This window comes from Chrysemys picta, chromosome 8, assembly GCF_011386835.1.
Source record: "Chrysemys picta bellii isolate R12L10 chromosome 8, ASM1138683v2, whole genome shotgun sequence".
Taxonomy (NCBI): Eukaryota; Metazoa; Chordata; order Testudines; family Emydidae; genus Chrysemys; species Chrysemys picta.
Window position 1 is genome coordinate 78,200,494 of NC_088798.1, and position 23,767 is coordinate 78,224,260.

Sequence of the window (23,767 nt, forward strand, 5' to 3'; positions counted from 1 at the left end):
TCTGAAATTAATGGGAGTTAGGCAGCTAAATACCTTTGTGGATCTGATCCCCTGCCATTCCAGCAAAGCTAAAAGGAAGGGAAGGAAGACCACTAGCTCCAGCGTGGGCAGGGGTCAGAGGTGCATCGCCCAAGTGAGATCAGTGCTCAGCATTAGTAGCATGGTAGACATTCATGCGCCATCCCTGGGCCCCTATCAGTAAAGGCTGAATGCATGGAAGAAGTTAGATGTGGGCACATTGAGCAACCCAGCACCTAACTTTTAGGCACCTAGAAAATTCCTAGGATACACAAAGCTTGAGTTGGGTGCCGAGGCTCCTATACAATGAATGGGGGGAAAATAGGCACCGTGGATTGCCATTCACAAAAGCCAGCACGCTAGGTGGGGAGCTACCTAAACTAGCCAATGGGGGATGCCAACGGGAGTGGGATATGCTAAGCCCCACCCCTCTCATGGAGACGAGTGCTTAAATCCAGGCTGCAGGGAGGCACCTAGTGATTCACAGCCGGGAATCTCTCTTTGGGGTTAGGCATCTCTACCATTTTTGCAAGAAGCTGGAGGGTGTGGAGAGAAAGGGAAGAGGCAGACCACTTCCCTCATAACTTTTAGCCCGGTGGTTGCCTGGGGTGTAAGAGACCCCTGGTTCACATCCCCACTCCACCTCAGGGGGAGAAGGGGTTTGACCAGGGCTCTGCCACCTAGCATGTGAATGCCCTGACCAGTAGGCTGTGCGATAGTCTGATGCAGGGAGTCCCTCAGTCTCCCCTCTGGAAACTGTTGCACTGTGGATAAATAACGAACGACATTGGATCAGGGGACAGGACTCTGATTCTCCCATCCTGGTGAGTGCTCTAACCACCAGGCTAGAGGGTCTCTCTCGCTCACTCACTCGCTTTCTCTCTCAGTCATTTGGGCCAGAGAGTTATGAGGGAAAGTTCTCCTCTGGCTGTTTTGTGTGAATCCCCCTACAGGGGGGCAACCCCTGAGCTCATCAACTGGATTGAGTCCCTCGCACAACTTACGTGGCCAAGTGCCTATCTTCTCCTGATTTGTGAACTGCTCTGGGGCTTGGGCATCTGGACACCTAGAGGGAGGCAGCAATGTGCGTGCTCAGAGGCAGAAACATAGGCGCCTAGGAACTTTTACTGCAAAATCTTAGATGCTGAGTGAGTTTAGGTTCAATGGGCATTTTGTGCATCACAGTGGAGCCTAAAACAGGGACTGCAGTGCAGTGCCTAACTCCTTTCTGTGCATCCAAGCCTAAGTGCTTATTCTACCATAGTTTATTTACAAGGACAATGAAGATGAATACTGCCATATAACAAGCCTGTTTAAAAAAAAAAAAAAAAAAGCAACCTCCACCCCCTGCCCCTTCCAGCTAGTTGAAATGATATTCTTATATCTCAGCTTCCTGGTCTGCCGGTGGCAAGTAGGTTGTGTGCAATTAAGAAAATTGCTTTACACTACTTAAATTCCCTCCCCAATTTCCACTGGACACAGTAATCTTTGCACATGCAGCGTTGCTGTGCTCTGTTAAACAGCTAACCACCTTCCACCACAGGAACAGGTTCATTTCCGTGGTGGGTGAAATAAGTGTTGTTCGTGCTGGGCCAGATTCTGCACTCAGGTCTGAAACCCCATTAACTTCAGTGGGATCCTATATTTGTAACTGAGGGCAGAATTTAGTACATTGTGCAGAGCATAGGCCCCTGTACTGCAAACACACACATGCTTAATTGAATTACATGTTTAGTCTCACAGGTCCAGATCCTCAAAGATATTTAGGAGCCTAAGGCCCATTGCAATCAAGGGGTGTTAGGTGCCTAACTACCTTTGAGAATCTGGGCCATAGACTTTCACAAGGCTATTCACTCAAGTGGAGTTTAGCGTGTGTGGAAGCATTGAAGGGATCAGAGCCTTAGTTTGTAAAGTGCCTGGGGATCATTCAGGATGAAACATTCTATATGACATGCACAGTTAACAATATTATTATTATAATCCAAGGGTGACCACATACTGTGAACTAGACAATTTTGCTGAACTAGTTTGTCCCATCTTCAGCATTTAATCTGATTTATCTTTTCCTTTCTTCTGTAATTGGATTGAATAAGGAACGTTCACTGTGTTTCTACTGTATAATGTCAGAACAAAAAAGGAATACAAGTAGCATGATGTACAGAATTGGAAAAAAAAACCTACTAACACAAATGTTTTGAACAACGAATGTAATATAGACAGTTCGTACAGATATAGTCCTTGTGCAATAACTTAAACAGTACAGATTACTACTTGGGGAAATAAAATAGAGTCTAACTTTGAAACTTGAAACACTCTCTTTCTGTGTTGTAATCAATTGCAATAATCCATGGCAATGATTTAGATCAAGATCAACTTTACCTTTCTTTGCTGATGACACAAAACTAGGAGCAATAAAAAACTTAAGTGCATCCAAAATGCACAGAACTAATGGCTTGGATGTTGTGTGTGCCAATGAAAGTCAGCGTACATAATGCAACATATACTGGCCGCAGAATAAATGGGATTATTTGGAAGGAGGTGGGTATTGTGGAATCTAGCTCAAGTTATCTAAGGACTCTCACTTGGCACAGATTGGTGGCCTTCCATTTTCATAAGCCTGAACGAGCTTAGTGATATTGCAGACAAAATACTGCCGTGAATGTTGCCCAGTCCAGCCCCCCAGTGGAAGCCTTGTTACTTTTTGCTACTGTCTAGCTCAAAGCAGAAGGAAGGCAAGAGCTCCATGCCTCTTTGGGCAAAAAATGTTGATGGATTTGGCCGGGGGAGGGAGCTGCAGGATCAGACCCAAAGAGGATAGACTGGAGACTTCACAATAATAAACCTGCCCATTTTCCACAAGCAATCCATCTGTTTCACAAGATCTGGAGAGCCAAACTGAGCCACGGAAACGCCCATTTATTTTCCAAATTCTGTCTAGCACCCATCTGGATTAGCGCCCATGGGACAAGCCCTGGCTAGGTCAATGCACAGTGCAGAAAGGCTCCTGGTAATCAATATATGACATGTAGACTTTTCCTATGTGGTATGCAGGTTTTTATTTGGAACTAGCTTGGTTGCTGGTGTGACTTGTGTCCTAGCGCATAACCAAAGCTCAGCAAGGAGCAGGTGCTGATCACAGCCTCTGCACGGTCACAAAATCATTAAGGCTTTCTTCAAAGCCACATGAGCAAGGGGTGCTGAACCCAGCTCGAGGTATCCTGGCCAATCCTTGTTAAAGAATGACCGCAAGGGTTGGGTGGCAAGTGCTCCACCCACATGCTCTCAGACATGCCATAAATCGCAGGTGAGAGGTACAGTGGAAACCTGTAGTGCTAGGAGCATGGTCCAGGGAACGCATTTGCAGACTACGTTGCCATTTGCGACCCATGAGTGAGCATCTTTGTCCGCAGCTCTAAGACCCAATGTAAGGTCAAAATTCCCTCCCAAGCGCATCACATTATTAACACCCAAATGAACAATATGGCTGGCCCAAGCCTTTACCTCTGACCTGCAGGCTCACAGGATTCCCTGTTCTGAGCTCACCTCCAGGAGGTGTCAGAATAGTCAAAAACTTCCTTCTTTCCTTTTTATTTTCATCCAGCGGCAGGGCCTCCTGTCCAGGGCTGGCAAGAGAGGCAGGGCAAAGCTGGCCTGGGTCCCTGTCTCCAAGACAAACTATTACCCTTTCCTGACCTGATCCAGTGTGAGCATACTGGTACTCCACCCCGCTCACAGGCACTCACCATATTAGGCTTGTCATGAGCACATCACTTCATACTGGTGCTGGGCTGGCGTCACTGGAAGATGCAGAATTAACATTTGTAGTGTTGTTGTAGCCCGGTTGGTTCCAGGATATGAGAAAGACAAAGTGGGGGAGGTAATATCTTTGATTGGACCCCCTTCTGTTGGTGAGGGAGAAGCTTTCGAGCTGATGCAGACCTGAAGAAGAGCACGAAAACTTGTCTCTTGCACCAACAAAACTTGTCTCTTGGTCAATCAAAACTATTGCCTCCCCTACCTTGTCTCTCAGAATTAATGTGCCATTCAACAGCAGATTGTGAATCAGACCCCTGCTTGCATGCCAGTTTGCCGCAGCATATCCACTATGATGCAGGGTTGGATTTCACCTGAGTTCCCCAGCTAAGATACCGCACCAGAGTGACAGCACTTACACATAACTCACCGCTTCTGAATCAGACCCCTAAGATTTGGGTTTTTTCTATCTAAAAACTATTTTTAAAAGAAGGAGGGGCACAGCTTAATACCCAGCCCATTGGCTGGATTTGGCTTAATGATGAATTTGTGTGGCTTATGGTGACACACAGTTTTTTCAGAACCTAAGCTTCATTTTAAAGAAGCAAATGTCTGTAGCTCTTCTGGTGGTGAAGAAAACCTCCCAAACACGAACGGCGAACGGTGTTGACTTCCTGAATCTGCTGACAGTTTGGCAACAATGGCTCTAAAAGGTGTCAGCTCCTCCACCCCCTAGTCCTCTAATCAGAGTATTAACTCTGAAGACTAATGATGCACATTGAAAATCAGCATTAACAATGTCATTGATGATCACGTTAGCAGTGGGAATGAAGCCCACAGTGAGGGATTGACAGTTGCTGCAGGAAAGAAACACAAAGGGAAGACTCTGGACTGTATTTATAGCAGTGTCTAGAAGCTCTAAACAAGATCAGGCCCCATTGTGCAAAGAGTTGTATAAACACATAATAAGAGACCGTCCCTGCCCTGAAAAGCTTACAACCTAAATGGACAAGACACACAAATGGTGAGAGGGAAACACAGGCAAAGAGAAGTGAGGAGACTTGCTCAAGGTCACACAGCAGGTCAGTGACAGTGCCAGGACCACAACGCTGCTTTCCCAAGCCCCAGTCCACTGCTCTAGCCACTAGAAGACACAGTGTCTCCAAGAACTGCGCCTGCACCGAGAATCTCCAACTGTTGATCTAGCACCAATGCAGCTGGTAGTACCAATGGTAGGGTGCTGGCATAGACCAGACCCAGGTCCTCTTACCACCATGTTGTCAAACCAGGCAGGTCTACATAACAATGATAATAATGCCCGTGTCCTATCTATACCAACACTGCCACTATGCTAGACCACTGGTGGGAGAATTGTTAAAATCCTCAAGGGAGATAAGGCCCTGGACATGAAAGAGACAGCGAGGCAGACGGACAGGGAAAGAGATAAAGCAATGGACAGACATAATGGCAAAACTAAAAGCGAGCATATTTCCCACTGGCTGAATGTGGCAATAAGACACATAGCAAACAATTTGAATGATAACCAAGGTCCGGATCCTGCAAACCTGGATGCATGTGAATATTTAACAATACCCACCTGAACAGTCCCATTCAACCCAATGCATAAAGTTACTCACATACCTAAGTGTTTACAGGATCGGGGCCTGAAAGTTTAGTTATGATACAAAGGCCAATATTCTATCTTTGTACACACCTTTCATTGACACCAGCAGGAGAACTGCTGTGTGGCCTACTGCTAGAGGCTGAATTTCAACCCATAATTTTAAAAAAGACAGTTAGTAATAGGATCACCCATAGGAAGGATGATCTAGCGCCTGACTGCACAATCCTTACATTGATGCGTACTCAACTGAGGACATTAGGACTACTTGTGTGAGTAAGCACTCATCAAGGTGCGTGTCACAACCAATGCTTGGGCGGTCAGACCTAGTGGTCAAGGCCAGTGTCTGAGTCTGACAGCTTAGATTGGGTTCAAGTACCAAAGCCAAGAGTTGGGATTGGAGTCACAGATCAAGGGCAAAAGCTGGAGCTTGAAGTCCAGGAGCGAGCTGAGAGGTAGGCCCATAACTATAGCTGGCTGGGGAGTCCACCTAGTCACACAGACACTTCCTGGAACTTCTCTTGGACTCCTGGATCAATTGGGGCCACAAGAAAAGCTGTCAATCCAGCTTTCCAAGGTGGTACTTACTATGAAGTTTATCTCCAAGAGGCCTATGTGATATTATGCATGCAGCCTACCATGGCATGTAGGCGTAAGCTGCCCTGCAGACCTGGACTCTTCTCCCTACAGAACCTCACAATGAGCAACAATCAGGCCCCATGTTTATTTTTCAATGATTTCTGCTCAGCAATGATGAAGATTGGGTGAAGGAAATAATTTTCTTTGCAGCATGTATTTTTCTATCCAAGGTGTAATCTCAGCATTATTTATGCTGGCTATAAATAAATAAAATTATTATATCGCGAAGTGAGGAAAACACTTCTGTCACCGAGACCTCAAAATAGTGTGCAGTTTGCATGTTTAACGGGATTCTGCTTTCATCGTAGAATGGCAAAGAGGAGCTAATAACCAATTGATTCTAGGAAAACAACTGATAATACAGTTCTGATCACTGTGCTTTGCTTTGTAGCAGCTAATAGCCTGAACACATTGTGCTGAGAGACCCAAATTATACAGCGATTTTTATACAGAGGTGTGTGTTGGGATTGTTTTGTTTTTTTTCAGAGCAACATGTGTGCGGTTATTTTTTGTTTGAAGAGCAAAGACCATGAGGGACATTAAGAGGGAAATAATTACCCAAAACTCTAGTTATTCTGAGTTCTGCCATGTGCATTCCTTGTATAGGCCCTGATTCAGCAGTCCCTCCCTATTCAGGGAACTGCTTAACTTTAGGTGCTTAGGTCCCACTGTGACTTAAATATCACTTAACTGCCACATTGCCTACGTCCATCCTTCTTCAGCAAAACATGTGCTTTAATCATGTGCCTAAAGTTAAGTGTGTAATTAAGTACTGAATAGGACTTAAAAACATACTTAAATGCTTTCCTGAATTGAGGCCATTATAACTTGCATCTCTACAACTAGATGAAGTCATAGACATTTCTGGCATGGATTCAGGTACACATGTGTAATGGCTCTGGGAAAGGCAATATGCTAATGTCAGGTATAGTAGTTCTTTCCACTTCCTGTATTTCACCTTATCTATCTGCAGTGGTACAGACCAGAGCTTAGTCTTTTCCAGACTTTGCTATGTCTATACACTGTGACAGACCCAGACCAGTGGGGTACAGGAGTTTGGTAGAGGTCAAATATACTGGTCACTGGATGAGTAGTTTTCTGTTCCCTGAGTGACCAGCGCAGGGGCTGCACTAGAGTAATCAGGAACCTGCTAGAACCAGTTAAGGCAGGCAGGCTAATTAGGACACCTGGAGCAAATTAAGAAGAAGCTGCTAGAATCAATTAAGGCAGGCTAATCAGGGCACCTGGGTTTTAAAAGGAGCTCACTTCAGTTTGTGGTGCTAGTGTGAGGAGCTGGGAGTGTACTGCTGGAGGACTGAGGAGCACAAGCATTATCAGACACCAGGGAGAAGGTCCTGTGGTGAGAACAAGGAAGGTGTTTGGAGGAGGCCATGGGGAAGTAGCCCAGGGAGTTGTAGCTGTCATGCAGCTGTTACAGGAGACATTATAGACAGCTGCAGTCCACAGGGCCCTAAGCCTGGAACCCCGAGTAGAGGGCGGGCCTGGGTTCCTCCCAAACCTCCCAATTGACCTGGACTGTGGGTTCTTCCAGAGGGGAAGGTCTCTGGGCTGTTCCCCAACCCACATGGTGAATCTCTGAGGCAAGAAAATCTGCCAATAAGTGCAGGACTCACCAAGATAGAGGAGGAACTTTGTCATAATACCTATCTAGATCCATGGATTATTATACAGAGTTAAATCTCTGACAGAAGGAGAGTGACACAATCTCCTAAAATCTCTTACTAAATCTATATCCATAGATACAACACTTTACTTGTAACCCTGAAAACAATTGTGATAGTGTCGATAACAATTCTTTTAAAGACAACACTTTCAGGGAGCTTCCTCTAAATGTAATGCTTGTTGTTATCACAAGTTGCATGCGCATACTTACTCTCCACTTACCCAGCTCCTTAAAGTCTGGGAGACAAATGATGGTCCCACAGACTCCTTCAAACTCACTTTGAGTCTCTGGAAGGTCAGTCTGTCACTGCCCAGCCTGCAGCAATCCTAGTCCTCTTCTCCAGCAGGGTGCAGCAACCTGCAGTCTAAAGCCAACAAATGGACAAAGTCCCTGAAACACAATCCCAACAGTAGGTCCTTCTGGTCCTTGTGCTGCTCCACCACTGAGTTCCCCAGACTGGTTCCCACTCCTCTATTTATAAACTCCTCCCCTTCCCCAGCGTTCCTATTGGTTCCACTCTCAGAGAATGCCTCTGGGTGTATCCTGCCATGTTGTTTGCCCACAATGGAAGTCATCCAATTAGCTTCAGATGGCTAATGAGCACACCTAGTGTCTGTCAGACCCAATTTCAGGATGATTCTGGCTCATCCAGCAGAGTCACCCAACTTAGTTCTGGCATGTCTACAGGCACACAGAGTCCCCCAAAACAACCCCCCCCACACACACACTGTTTCTGCCCTTAGTTATACCAGTAACTGCAATGCATGCGTGTGGGTTACACATAGATTCAGGAATGCAGACACTAGGATTTGTGCAATTGCTGACAATGGTCAGCAACAGACACCAATGAACTGAAACCCAATCCTATGAGGCACTCCATCAACTCTCTCAGGATCTGTATTCACTGCAGTCAAGTTAAGTTACCTACGTTCGAGTTACTCTAGCTTGATTGAGAGTGACCACACTTTGATATAATGCTTCAACTGCTGTGTCCATACTGGCACTGTATTATGGCACTCAAATTTCTGGTGGTGGCACATCCCGGGGTTCTTTGTGCAGCAGTAAGTTGAGCCCCTCAATGAATTTTTTCCCACAGTGGGAGAACTTGTCTGTCCTTTCTGAGCACACAGGAGGAATTGTGGGAAGGTATTGGAGGACTGACAGCATGAAATGGAGCTAGCCTGCATCCACACTGAAGTATGGTTGCGCTAGCAACTAATGAGTAGTGCTCCCTGGAGCTGGAGCTTGCACTCCCGGATGGACCAGCCAATTTGAGTGACAAGCACAGCATGCTCCAGTTAAGAGTTTGCCTTAACACTTGAGTTACAACTCCAGTTAACTTTGCAGTGAAAACAAGGCCACTAACTTCAGGGGTAGCTAAGGGTGTTCAGCACTTTATGCAAGCACTTGGCATTGCTGGGGATTAGGTACTTACTGCTGAATGGGGCATAATTGTTAGTGCAGAGGGGACAAAACTGTTTTCAACCCCCAAGCTTATTTTTCCGAGACTTGTATAAAGAGCACCCAAGTTGGTTCTCAGGCAGTGCATGTATTTGTCCAAGAACCAAGAGAAAACCTTCTCTGACACAAACATGTCCCATAGGTATTCATGCCAGGAGCAATTTCCAAAAGTGCCAAGCATCCAGCAGTTGCCAGTGGACTAAGCTCTTCTGAATATCTGGCTGCTTATTTAGGTGCCTAAATGGGAGCTATTGGATACTAAACACTTTTGAAAAGCTGGCCCAGCAAACCCTCGGTGAGGGCCTAAGCCTGCAGGCTTTGCTCAGGCAAACCTCCCTTTGACTACAGTAGAGTTGAGAGTGCTGAGTTTGCCTTGATTTCCATGCAGCCGTTATTCATGTCTAATTGAATTGTTTTTTAATAAAAATGCTGTACGTGGAGAGGCAGTGTTGCCTAGTGGATAGAGCACTGAAGTTGAAGTCAGGAAACCTGGGTTGTAGTCCTAGGTCTGCTGCTGCATGACCTTGGGCAAGTCAGACCTCATCTCTCTGTGCCTCCATTTCCCCACTTGTCAAATGGAGGTAATGATACTAACCTTTGTAAAGTGCTTCACAATCTGATGAGAAGCTCTACATAAGAGCAAGGTATTATTATGCATTATAACTCAGCCTGCTGTGTGTTATCTGAGTATTTTTACGTAAGCTCTGCTAGTTGACACCGTGTGATTTAAGGCTGCTTTTAAAAAATAACAGGGAAATTAAAATACAATGCCTGTTAATGTATCTTTACAGTTAGAAGTTTAAGAATAAGGCTAATCTGGTCACATTGCAGATAATTGCTGTTTTTGAATGTTGTAGCTTAATATATTAATACTTATGTTGCTAAAGGTTAAAATATACATCAACTATACAAGGTGTGGCATGTGGGAAAATTGTTACTCCAAGAACCTTAAACTTTTCATTTTCTGACTTTTGTATATTTAAATCAACAAACATATGGGTTTTTCATATATATTCTATATAGACACACATATTACATGTATGGTGATGATAACCTTGTGATATATTGCAGAATCATATGCTAAACTGCATTTATCTTGCACCTTGGACTGTCTCTCCAACCTTATCTTCACTCTGCCTACTCAACCATCTCCCCTGGGACTATTGCTAATAGATGTAACCCTGGATAAGCTTTAAACAGCCACCAGTCCAGGAAAAAGAAAGAAAGATGCTAGATAAATATTTTCTTTTTTCTTCTTCCCCTCCAGCCCGCCCCCACCCCCTGCAATAAATGTGTAATTTTTCTCAAAGTGATACTGAACCAAGGTCCAGGATGGGCAATATTCAGTCCTCGGCCAGTGAGAGGTTTAAACTCCAATACCTTGAGACCCCTAATGGCTAAAGATTGGCTCTTATACCATTAAAAAACCAGGAATCCCTCTTAACGGTAGAATAAAGCATTTGTTTCTAACCATGGTAAGTCACAAGATATTCAGCCTTAAATCTGTGATCTGTTTATGTCTGGGGAAACTTGTTTAGTTTATTAGAGGTTTCTAAAATGTAGTTTTTGTAAACTTCCACCCCTGCAGAGGCCTATGCAGTAGCAGTTGGCCGCACTGTACAAAGAGAGTCTGGTTTTAGAGACTAGCACCCTGTTTGAGTAGCCAAGCCATGCTCTTGGCAAATACATGGAGGGCTGGGAGCAGCAATTCTCCTCCCTAGACTGGGGAGCAACTATGGAACCATTTGGCAGAACTTGCTGCAGCCCAGTAGCTGGAGTAGGTTCTTCAGACCCTGTACACCTGTTCTGTGAGGCAAAGGGTGCAGATGCGCCCATACACATACACTGTGCAGGTGTAAATACGTGCACCCACACATGCATATGTTTTTGGATACCTGTTTGTGTAAACACACACAAACATTTTATATACATCTTTGTGTAAATGCATACAGATACATACAGAGAAAGTGAATATATTATAGTGTCTGGCAGAATATTTTTCCTGGGAAGGAGTTTGGGATAACTGCCTTACTCATATGTGGCTTAGTCATATGTAGATTATGCAGTTCAGCTCAAACAGATGTCAGTGACCTCTTTAACCCTCACACACCACTGTAGTATTTTGCTTTATGCCGTATTTCAGGGCAAACTTATTTTAGAAATGTGTCCGAGTTTAACATTTTTGTTTTAGACGTGGATTAGTTTTCTTATATCCCAGGCCCAGTGCCTGTAAAACCAAGTTATTTGGGGTACCATCAGAGTATAGGCCCAAAAATTAGAACTTTTTTACCTCTTTAAAAATGTTCCAAGACAACTTTTCTTTGACTTGATAGTTGTGATTACAACCCGGTATCTCACAAACAGGCCAGGTTAGAGGCTAGCCATACACATCACTGGAGATGATGAAATTCCCAGTTTCCAGGATGCTATAATAGGCATTTTTTGCCCTGGTCATTCTCAAGATATTCCACATCTAAACTGCCTCTGGTCCAGTACTGAATGCTGCTTGCCTTGACCATTGGACCATTAGATATTTTCAGTCCTTTCTTTTACCTGATATACATGAAGGATTTGGGGAGAAGGAAATAATTGTGGCAGGATCCATTTGATTTTGTTTTACTGGAATATGTTTGAAAGAGGCTCAGAGGTTTGAGATATTAGATGTGCTCCTGCCTGAGACAGGTTAGAGGGCAGAATGCAGGTGATTGGAGATGCAGTTTATCACCAGGAGCTGCTTGGAACACGTGTCCTTCTCATGTTGTCAGGGGATAGGATTAAGGTTGCACAGGTAACTTTAATGATGGCATTCCTTCACATTTGAAGTGCTTGACTTTACAACCTTAACAATGCTCTTTTAATGTGTGGGTTCCCCCCCCCCATGAAATATGTATATAAATCCCACCTAATGTGTGCCATTAAAAAAACTGCATTCATTGCCCCAGGTTGCTGCGGTAACCATGGTAGCTTCCGGTACTTAGAACAGGAGATAATGTGGTGCTGCAATTATTTTAGAGTGGCAAATGTTAACTTTTTTTTAAATGGTGCCCATTAGTTTACCTGACTGAGATCATTTTTGTTATCTCTGAGGTTTTTGCAGAGATCTAAACGCCTTGCTTTTAAGAGCTTTCTTTGCAAGCCTCAGAAGTCACAGACCCATTTTAGTTGCTCATCCATACTATATATTACAGAAAACCTTAGCACATTCGCTCCCTATGTATAATAATGATCAATTAGCTACAAGAACTAAATCTAGGAAAGGAGCCTGACCCCGCAGTGCACAGAAACCTTAGGGCTTGCTACTGTGCCTACGAAAAATTCTGTGTATGCTAATAAACTAACTCCACTGCACTTATAGAGGTAGAAAAAGCCCCACCTTCCTACATGGCTATTATGGATGGACTTCCCATGCAGGAGGATATGCCCATGGCTCCTGCATGAGGTGCAGATTTGATCAGTCAACTGCCCCAGATCTGACACCGGTACTAAGGGATGGCACATGTGTGAGGGATGTTGTTTATATTTATTCTTGGCTGGTTGGTTGTTTCAGCTGTGGAATATGGGCTTTTTATGCTTAGTTAGTAAAGGCTGGTCACCAACTGTCAGAGAGGAAATGAAGCTGCTTGGACTTCGGAGGGAGATTCTCTGCCTAGGGCTCCAGGGACAGGCTGCGTATGTCACTTTGGTGGCGATGGGTAGCATTTTCAAAAGCACTCAGGCTCAGCCTAACTCTGCTCCCAATGAAGTCCATGAAATCACACTCATAGTATGCAGCCATTTAGGACTCTATCCTGCAGCCCTTACTCCCATGCAAGTCGATGGGTGTTTATCTCACAAAGAGTACGGAGTCAGGCCCTCTGCATCTCCAGCATGAACCATGAGTCACCTTGGAGGCCACAGCTCTTCCTCACTTCCAGTATGCCCTCTGGCCATGTACACCAAACAGGGATGCCTGGGGACTGAGCAAAGCCACCCGCCGCCTAAGCAGCATGTGGGGTAGTCTAATGCAGGCCCCAGAATCACACCCCAGCATAGCAAGCAGGCAGATTTCAAATGATTTCTTAAGCACTAAAAAGACACAAGAGTGTTTTATTTTAAATAGCTGATCCATATGTCTGCACCAATGTGCTTCTATCCCCCTAGAATATCTGCAGGGTTTCTAAAGCCCTGCTATGTATCCCACAGTAAAAACAAAGTCAGAAAACTATCTGTGCTGATGTCACTCATGCCTGCTAAATACAGCTTGTAAAATTCACACCTTATGTGCCAGATCCTTCAGTAATACTGACCATTAAATTACTAATACTTCTACAAATATAATCCTTATCTCTTTTCCATGTATGTACAGTGCCTGGCCAGTGATATTCACAGGCCCAGTATTTAAATATAGTTATTTACTAATTCTCCTAATAAATCGAATTAGTGAATATTATCTGTCTGTCATGGGCTCATTCCTACTCAGATTGGCAGCTGAGCTCTCTGAGAGCAGGACCAAATCCCATTCTCTGTATTGAACTTGAATCACTTGATTATTAATTCCTCATCTACCATTCTTGAAGCATCACTCTGTAGTGTCTACTATTATAAGGACAACTGACTTAAATAATTTATAGCAGCTTGATCTCTAAAGATCCTGCCCAGAGATCAACTCCGCTCAAGTCCTTTTTAGTGCGTGCCCGCCTCCCCCAGGGTTTTCCCTTCCTGATCAGGTATGAGTAGCTGGTTTCAGTCAGTCCTTCCCGAGTTGATCCTTCTGCCCTCCCCGAGGTAGGAACGTGGCCCTGTGGTTTTCGAGTCCTCTCTCTTCCCCCAAGATCAGGCACTCGGCTCTGGCTGCCTTCCCCTTCCCACACGGAATTCGAAACACACACACAACAGGAGGCGTTTTTAAAGAAAACGTTTATTTACAGATCTCAGCAAGTACAAAGTATTATACATGGTCGGTGTCAACCCCAGATCTTCTTTATTATGAAACATAAGGCGCTTTCTCTAGAGTCGATGGCAAAAGATGTCGGGTTCGGGTGCTGCTTTCTGTGTGCTAAGCTTAGAAGGAGGTTAGGACAAAATAAAGAGTGCGTTGCCTGAAAGGAGCCCTTATTACTATGGTGAATAAATTACAGATGACATTAACTTCACCTGGGACAGATGGAAGCTACTGCTTCAGTTTAATAGGGTTTCCTAAGCTAATGAGTCACAAGTTCCATTTAGTTTCCTCTGCTAAGTGATATATATTTTTAGAATCTCCTAAAAATAGGGGGAAAATAGCCTTTTGTTCCACAGCCAACATAAATACTTATGTTCCAATTTTGGAATAAATAATCCAGTTATTATATATCCATATTAATAGTGCCCGAAATCTCAATGCAGAAATAAATTAAATTATTTAACACTTCTTACCAAAGAAAAGTGACATTTCCCTTTCCTAATGGGATAGCGATATGAATTTACAAATGGAGCTGATAAAGCGTCCAGTTCTCCAGGATAATACTCTGGTAATTATTTTGTCCTGGGCTATAGAATAACCTGCGAGCGTTACACACCCTCCTGGAAGAAACGGGGTGACGTTAGTAATAGGTCTGGCAATTGCTTTCGCTTCCAGATTATTTCCCCAGCCCCTTTCGGGGAAATGACACCCAGTCTGGCCATCAGAGATGAGATCCCGTCTTCCTTCCAGGGCTACCCAGCAAACCCTCTTTGCAAAGTTCATGCACCCGTTCCAGATGCAAACACTCTCCATGGGTTTGTAAACTCAGGTTTAATCCCCTCCGCAAGTTCACTGGGGCAGATTTGGGGGGGCACCAGCGATCTCTCCGGGAGCCCTTTGTCCAAGTTTCCGTCTGACAAGCCCAGGATCCCCGGCTTAAAGGAGAAGCGCGTTCACAAAAACATCCCGCAGAGCGACCTAGCTCTAAAGCCACCATCTCGCAGACCACTTGCTGTAGGCGGGAGGCTGCGGACTGGGAACAGTTCGGCGCGGGGGGGAACAGTTCGCCCGATGCTGGCCTCGGCCCACCCCTTGTAGAGACCAGTCATTTCGCTGGAGCAAACTGTCCGCCAAACTCTGCTTCGTGCCCGGCTTAGGTCATGCAGGGAGAGGTGGGGGAGGCGCTGTCTGTCTGTCCTCCCGCCCCGACCCCAAGTCTTTACACGAGCGAGGTAACAGGTGGGATCTTGGAGTTTTCCTCTTCCCAGGGCTGGAGGTTCTGCAGTGCAAAGAGCGAGGAGTTGTGTAGACAGAGGGGGTCGGGCTGGATTGAATCGTTCAAGGATTTCTGGAAAGCGTCGTGCTGGAGTTGGAGCATCAGCCTGCTCGCCTGTTGCCTCTCCGCTTCCCTTTCCTCTGCGGTCTGTCTCCTAAACACACACAACACAGATCAGTTCAGGAGCCCGCAGCTGGCACCCCCCTGCCTGGCTGCCACAGGCCTTTGTTTCTCCCCAACCCGGCTCTGCCTCACGTACCATGGGGACAGGAGTCCTGATGCCCGGCCTGGGCGCCCTGTCTGAATGATTGGGGACTGGGAGGGGATATTTCTTTTCCTGGGACAGGTGTTTGGTGTCCACCGCCCCCCTTTTCTGAGCCCTTTTCCCCAGATCTTGGGGATGGGGGGGGGGGAGAGGGTTCTGCCCAGATAGCCAGGCAGGGATCAAACCAAAACGCGCTCGTTCGGCATTGTGCAAACAGAGCCGGTTATCCACGCAGCGCCCCAAACAGGGTGCCGGGCGCTTGGCAGCGCCTCCCGGCATCTCAGCCTGGGGTGCTGAGCCCCTCTCCCCACGTGCGCCAGCTCTGCAGCACCCGGCCGGCCCCAAACCACGGGGGCCTCCCTCGTGCTGCGGCGAGATGTTTGGGGCGCACTGCAGTGTCTGCCTCGGGGCCCTGCCCGGGATGGGACAGACCGCTGGCACCAGCAGCCTGGGCCTCTCCCGAGCCTGCCCCCAACACAACTGCAGCGCAGCCCAAACCCTGGCTGGGAATCGGTTCCATACCGGCCACACTGCACTTTCGAGGTGTGTGTACTTAGAGAGCAGCACACCTTGTCTGTTCAGTTTATACACACTGTCTCCCACACACCCCATATGTAGATACAGAGACGTATTCTTCTCGTTTAACGCCTGCGTCTCTAACAAGTTGTTCAAACATCTGCCATGCAGCTGCAGAAGGGGAACCTCCGATTTACATGGCGTTAGCCAGGACAAAAGAACCAGCACTGTATCTGTGCTCCCAGAGACAGGACAAAGGGCCCTGCAGCCTCTGTCCCTGGGAAAAATCCTCACTTAATGCTACTACTAAATTAGCATTAGTGCCCTCCATTCTGACATCCCAGTGCCTGCTGTATTTATCAGTCTATTGGGTTTGTGTGCGAAGTGTTGAGATGACATTTCAAAGGTAATTGGCTCATTACCGTTTTTTCGTGCCACTAATATATATGTCTGAACGTCTCGCTGGGTTTATGGCATTATTATCGATACTCTTCGGTAACTACAATAATTGCTGCAAGGCTTGAAATTTCCTTACATCTGACCGCAATCGCTTAAAAATATCATAACCCCGGTTATAAGAAACCAATATTTTTGTAAGCAATATTATATATAGTGGGTAAAACTATTAGCTACGAACACCAGTGATCGTATTGTGGATGTTTATTGCTCTAATTCAGGATGTTTCATACTAACATACAAGAAAAGGGCTGTACTTTGGGAATTTATTTCCATTTTAAACAGCTAAAAATATCCCGAACACAACCCGGCCCTTTACACCAGAAAACTAACACATATTCTTCCAAATAATATTTCAATCGAATTGCGCGTGAAGATTTTTGGAGGAATCGAATTACAGACACAGGGTATTTCCGAAAGTTATTTTATACGGCAGATAATTACATCAAATCCCATATTTTCTACGTGTTGAAAATAAAGGAGGCAAGCCAATTAGCAAACACGGGATGCACAATAATCCATCGCCTTGAATGTTCTATTTTCTATTTTTCAGACCAGCTGCGAATGGATAAAAAGTGCATTAATATTTTCTGATGAAATCATCTAAAACCACTTTCCTGCAGTGAAGATTTCGAGTGAAATGTTGCTGGTTTAAAATCTTAATTAAAAGGGTTGTTCACCTATATTTCATCCTGGAGAGAGGGAAAAAAAGGAAACCAAAACAGATTTTAGCTCATTTTTCTTGGTCCTTCTGTAATCAGGACAAAGCAAGTGACATTTTTAAAGATAATGTTCCTGCTACGAATTACATTCGTCAATTTTTAATATAAAGAAACGGAAAATCAGGGTATGGAGCCACTTTCTAGATGTTTACGTTCATATAGTCTTAATAACGGGACGAAGAACAACGGTCTTTACTTCGTTTAGGGACGGGCTAATAATATGTCCTGCTTTGGTTTAGCGAAATGTCACATTTTTTAAAACAGCCCGACTCTAAATCCGCCGCGCCAGGGACGCCCGGCAATTTCTACAATTCAGACCAGCTGGTTTCTTCGGTATTAAATCGTTTTTGGGCGAAGTTGAACAGCAAAATATCCTTTCTTTATGCAATGTCTTTCCCTGCGTCTAATGCTAGAGGTTCGCCCTTTTAGCGGGTGTAGAGGTGACAGCGCTTCTCCCTGCCTGCAGATCTACCAATTTTGATATCTGCCTTTACCAGGCGGCATGGCATAAAAGTGGAGAATACACCTCGCCTGGGGCCCATTTTTACCCCTCGGTTAGCTTTTAAGGATCTGCCCGATTCCCCGGAAGAAGACTCGCCCGGACCCTGGCAGCTACTGCGGGAAAGATGGAGCTTTCGCTTTGCAAGGAGCAAACGGACAGAGATACACCGAGCAGAACCGGGGCTAGATGGGGAGCGGCCGCAGCTGAGCCTGGGGCCAGGAGTAAGAGAAAGAAACCCTGCTGCCCACCATGGAAATGAGGCGGGCAGGAAAGGGAGGGAGGGGGAAAGGGGCAGCCAGGGACTTTGGGGAGATGGGAGTAGGCAGAGGGGGGAGGTGTGGGGAGGGGAGAGGGAGGTAATTGGGAGCGGGCAGGTGGGGCAGGGCGGAGGGGGACATAGGAAAGGTAAGTCAGGGGCAATAAGAAGAGGGCGCAGGAGTTACATGGGGGAAGCCCAGAGGAGGGCAAAGGTCCCGGGAGGGGCCCACCCAGCTAGGCCCGGACTCACCGCCACTTGGTCCGCCTGTTCTGGAACCAGGTCTTGACCTGCGCGTCCGTCATCTTGAGGGACTTGGCGAGCGCCGCCCTCTCGGCCGAGGCCAGGTACTTCTGCCGATGGAAGCGCTTCTCCAGCTCGCAGATCTGCACCCGGGAGAAGGAGGTGCGCGGCTTCTTGCGCTTGGGCGGGGTGCGGTTCTGGTAGGGGTGCCCGATCCGCCGGGTGACGGTGAAGGGGGTGAGCGCGGCCGCCGCTGCCCGGGGGACAAACAGAACCGCAGGTGAGAGCCCAGCACCCCCTGCCAGTCCTGCCCTCTGCCCCCAGGCCGGCTGCTCCCTCCCGGCAATCGCCATAGAGCGAGAGTCCTGCTCAGGCTGTAGGGCCTGGTCGGGATCGGCAGCCCAGGAGCAGGGCACAGGGCAGGGCCCTGGGAAGGGAGAGCAGAGCTCCCAGGACACGGGAGGAACCAGGATTTGGGTTCTTATTGTATTAAGGAGAGAAGGGGCTGCATGGGCTTCCCATCCCCAGGGGTATGGAGCACATCCCTCTTCATTTTAATGTCGGGGTTTTCGTCTTTTCTCTCCTCTTTCCCAAAAACAAAACTAGAATTTCTCCAGGGGGCGGGGAGATCGTTGCCAATGCTCTGCTCTAAGTATTATACTTTATTTACCCCCCCCTCCCATCACTTCATCGTCCACAGATACAGTAGCCAAACCTGCAAGAAGATGTGCAATGTTCAGAGCATTTGCTTCAGATTATATTCTGTATCTGGCGGTCAGTTTCCCCACTTCTCTCTCTCTCTCTCTTTAAAATCGAATCCTCTTTATTTACACCCATTTAAATGCTAATCGCCGTTATTATCATCCAAGGTTTAGATTCTTCAGGACACACTGTCTAATCGGATTATGGATGAGGATTACTGGAGTTCCTCCACTCCATTTCCACCCCTCTTTGATTGTGATTAAAAACGAGATCTGGGCAATTAGATTTTCTGAATGGAAATTTCAGAGCGATCCAGAACCGGCTGCAATGTCTGTTCTGCCAGCAGTGATACGGGAATAACTAACGCGCAGTTCCTGTGTGTTTTGTCTGTCTTTACTGCATCTGATGGCCACACAACCCATGCAAGGTTGCTGGTCAGTTAGTGCAGGGATATGCAATCGTTACAGTGGGCACAAAAACTGTAACGAACATTTATTTCTCTTAATTAGTGGGTTCAAGGTAATGCTTCCTACCCTCGCCCCAAAGAAGCTAACCCACTATTTTTAAAAGCTTTTCCTTTTCTGCGCCAGGTGCAGTAACGGATGTGGGGGCTCTAATAACCTGGAAGGGTAAAACCCAGACACATTTTTATGCTGTTTTAGTGCAGTTTGGCTGTAGCAGAAAACTTCTTGGTAAAACGAGACTCTCAGGGTCGTGTTAAAAATCAGCCCTTACCTGTGAATCTGTCCTTTACGAATCTCCTGCTGCTCTCCATCCAAGGGAAGTTGAGGCTGCCAAGGCTGGGTACAGCTGGCATAGCTGGAATGGCACTAGAAATTGGAGGTGGCACAGCCCCAGGGATGGGTCTGTGAGCTGGCACCCTGATCACTCCAGCTGGAGCCAAGCTCAGATTCACACTGTAAGATCCAGAGTCTTCAAAAGGCGCCCCGATGCCAGGGAAGGAAGCTGGAAGGGAAGGATAAGGGGCACTTGTTCTGCTCACAGGGCTTCCCAGGTAATTTGTGTTGTCTGATCCTCTGGGGGCAGGCTGGGAAGAGTTTTCCTGATCAGAACTATTTAAAATCTGATCAATTCCAAAGCTGATGGGTTCGTGTTGATGCTGGGTCTGTGTGTTCGTTGGCTGATCCATCCTTGGTGAATAGAAATATTGGCTCAAAACTGTATGAATTCCCCTATAAAACGCTCGCTTTCCTTTACAGTAGATCCATGTAGGTCCTGGTGTATGTCAGACTGAAACTTTGCCAAGAGTGGTCCAGCCCGACAGGCTCTGTGTCATCTTTTTTGAACCAAACCTTGAGTTTCTGCTTCTAATTTCTGTCCTGCAGCTGCCATTGGACGCAATAAACAAGCCTCTCTCCTCCCATTGGCTCCCGGATTTCAATAAAGGCCTAATTCATTGAAATAGGAGCTTAGGGACTGTTCCAAGGTGACATCATTTTAACAAACGAACAATAGGTCAAATTTATTAGCTAAGATAATGTGTGGCGGATATTACAATAGCATCTGCGATTGTTGTCCTTAGAAATTAGCGATTTGAAATTTAACAAAGCTTTGCAATTACGAGGCATTCCCCTCCCCCCTTGTTTATTACCTAACATGCTAGTTGTACAGAATTCCAGGATGGGAATGACAAAACAGCCTCTCCCCCTCGGTGGATTAATTTAGAATGTAATGTAACTCTTTCCTATTGTTTCTGTTTATAAATATTATGCAGCGTGTAAACACCTTACTGAGACGCAGAGAAGAGTTTTGCTGGATGTTTACCTGCTCATCGGCTCTAGTTATGGTGCTAGTAGATCTTGAGCTATTTTTAAAAAAAGCAAAGGGGGGAAAGAATGGATTCCTGGGTTTTGAAGCCCAGAGTTTGATCCCTTTTTCTCCCACATTTTTCTTTTTGGTGCTTTTTAATTCTCAGTATATTAAGCACCACTTCAGGGAACTCTCCTGAAATCTTACCCCGTTGCGATTTATCTGAAGCTGGAAAGGGACATGCTCGCCTATTTTTTCCCCCATGGATTCCTTATGAGAGGTCATTAAACATATGCCCACAGAACGCTGCCTTTTTGGAACTACGCTTACCCGTTGGAAAAAGAGCGAGCTCTCAGACCTGGACTTGGGTTCGTGTAGATTGCAAACCCCACGGGTGAGCGCGGGTCAGAGGAGAAACACAGCCCCTAGGAATCTTGGTTTGAAAGGGATTTTTGCAAACTGTGAATTTAGTTTAAATTTACCTCTGGAGGGGAGGGGAATCCAATTCAGGAACTAAATGGGAAACATTTCTCCCTGTCTATTAACTGTATTTTGTGTGTGTTTACACTGCAACTAATTAATTACTATAGGGCCTCCGGCTTTCCCCCTATGTTTGTGTTTTTACAAATTCCAAACATAATTATTTTAGTTTTCAATAGCCTATTTCTTTCTCTGTTTGACCGGCCGGCCCAATATTTGCGTGGGGCTGCCTCTCTTGGAGATAAAATTAAAGGCGCGGGGGAGGGGAACAATGTAAAATACACAGAGATTCCGTTTTGGATTAATTTACGTCAACAAACTTATTGCCGTACACGACTGTTAAGTGAGTTTGTAGACGCTCCCTAACGTCCAAATTGGACTAAAGGCGTTAAAAATTAAATAACGTTCAAATGCATTTACTTAGTTTCCCTTTTATAAAGGGAAATGAAAACAGGGAATAGAATTTTCCTTTTAATAGAATGTAATAGTATTTGATCAGCACCTGTTAGGGCTGATGTTGTGATTTCAGAAAGCAGCGACAAGGAGAGAGTTTATTAGTTTTTAAAGCTTAGGATTCAATTACCGCAACAAACTGAATAATTTAAATGGCAGCAGTAAATGCAAACAGACCTGTGGAGTTATCGGACTTATTGCAACGAAATGCTGAAGAATAGGGAGGGCAAGAAAGGAAAATAAATTAAAAGCAGGGTTGTGTTCTTTTCTAAACAAACAAAACCAACCAACGAAACAAAAAAACAACCCTCCAATATTTGTTTCCTAAACTATATCCTAACTGATCAATTTTGCTCAATGACAAGGTTGGAGGATTTCCCCACATCTCATGATCCTAATATGTAGAACTTAAAAAACAAAACAAAACCCCTATTTTATTGTAGGGGTATTTTGTATTCATTTTTTTCCGTTTCAAATCTCCGAGGGTTTTTTTTTGTTTGTTTGTTTTTTTGTTTTTGTTTTTTTCTTGTTTTGGTTTGGTTTTGGTTTTAAGTCACAATTTATTCAAGGATAGGGAAAAAATAGCCCGATGCATTTTCCCTCACAGTGATACTTAAACGATTATTAAAGACCCTTTCCAACTTCAAGAAATGCATCGAAGCAAAGGGAATCTTAATGCATGGATTTATGTACAGTACTGAGGACAGCGTGATGCCATTGGGTCTTCTTGAAAGAAAATTAGAGGACGCCTGTTTTATTGCTAACATGGACAGTTAAATCTCACCTGCTGTTCCTAAATCCAGGACTGTAAAAAGTGCTATTTGGTGTATTAGTGGCTGTCCGGAATTATCCGTGAGCTGTATATGTTTATCTCCTCTCACCCTATACAAAGATCCCCATACTGATAGAATTCAATTCCAAGACCATTTGTAAGCAACTGCCGTGGAAGGTTTGGAATAAAGTGAGGCACACACAGAGAGAAATACACACACACAAATAACGCCTTTTTCTTCTTCTTCCTGGCAGTCCATTGATCGCACCGAAAATGTCATAAAGCGGCTGCCCAGGAGACTCGCACGCAACCAAACAGATGTTAATTTCCAGGAATGGGAAACTTTAAAAGCAGAAGCCCTTAATAATATGATAGTTTGTTAATTTCTGGTGGATTTACGTGTCGCTGCAGGCTCCAGATAAATATCAAAGGGGCAGCTCAGGAGGAGTTGGAAAGAAGAGCGACTAGCCATTAGAAACTCTCTTTTCACTGGAATCTCTTTTAAGAAATAGCTAAGTGCACCGGTGAGGTGGCAGGGTATAAAATCACTACCTGCTTCTAAAGGCTTTGGCAAAATCAATCAAGGAACCAGAGCCCTATTAACTAACTTTGAATGATCGATGCTCAGGATCAGTTAGCAGGAAAATACAGGGTGGGTGGGAACCTCCAAATAAATGATTTTAATAAGAGGTGCAATTGAGATTGGATTATTTTAGCTCACAGACATGGATATTTCCCCCCTCTGAAGCCTAACTACACTGCGGTAGATCCAGACAGATTTAAATAGGCGCCAGGTGCAGGTACAATCACGGATCCAGGTGAATTTCGAAATCATCTCCTCGCTGGACAACAGACCCCGCTGCTCCCAGCCCACTTAGGCTCAGTTTGCTGGATTTCCGAATGAACTTTTGAGCTGAAGTATTTAATATTTTAATGACCCATTAGCTTTGACTCTGAAAATGCTCAAGTCCGGGGGAGGTAAAGTAGAGATTTATCATGGAAACTGACACAAGCCGATTGCAAAGCAGTTGTTTGACATTGAGAGTACTTATCAATTAAGGAGACGCATCTTTCTGGCTGGCCATGTTAAGAGGCAGCCGAGATGGCATCTGAAGGGTATTTCTTTCACTGCTAATCCGATTAAGGGAAAAATAGCCCCACCGTCTTGGATTCATCTCATTCCCCAGGAGCCTGGCTGCTTGGAGGCTTTTACGACGACATAAATATGACTATTAAATATTCTTTTCCCCAACCTAG

The 23,767-nt window shown here is 45.4% G+C and overlaps 1 protein-coding gene across 1 annotated transcript; it reads right to left on the reverse strand.

The window, feature by feature from the left end:
- Positions 1-14,057: 14,057 nt before the first annotated feature.
- TLX3 (T cell leukemia homeobox 3) lies at positions 14,058-20,376 on the reverse strand. The gene is made up of 3 exons (XM_005284084.4): positions 19,771-20,376; positions 18,343-18,586; positions 14,058-15,527 (listed from the first exon to the last, which is right to left on the reverse strand). The coding sequence occupies exons 1-3, from the start codon at positions 20,183-20,185 to the stop codon at positions 15,317-15,319; spliced, it is 870 nt and encodes a 289-aa protein (XP_005284141.1). The 5' UTR covers positions 20,186-20,376; the 3' UTR covers positions 14,058-15,316.
- Positions 20,377-23,767: the final 3,391 nt, after the last annotated feature.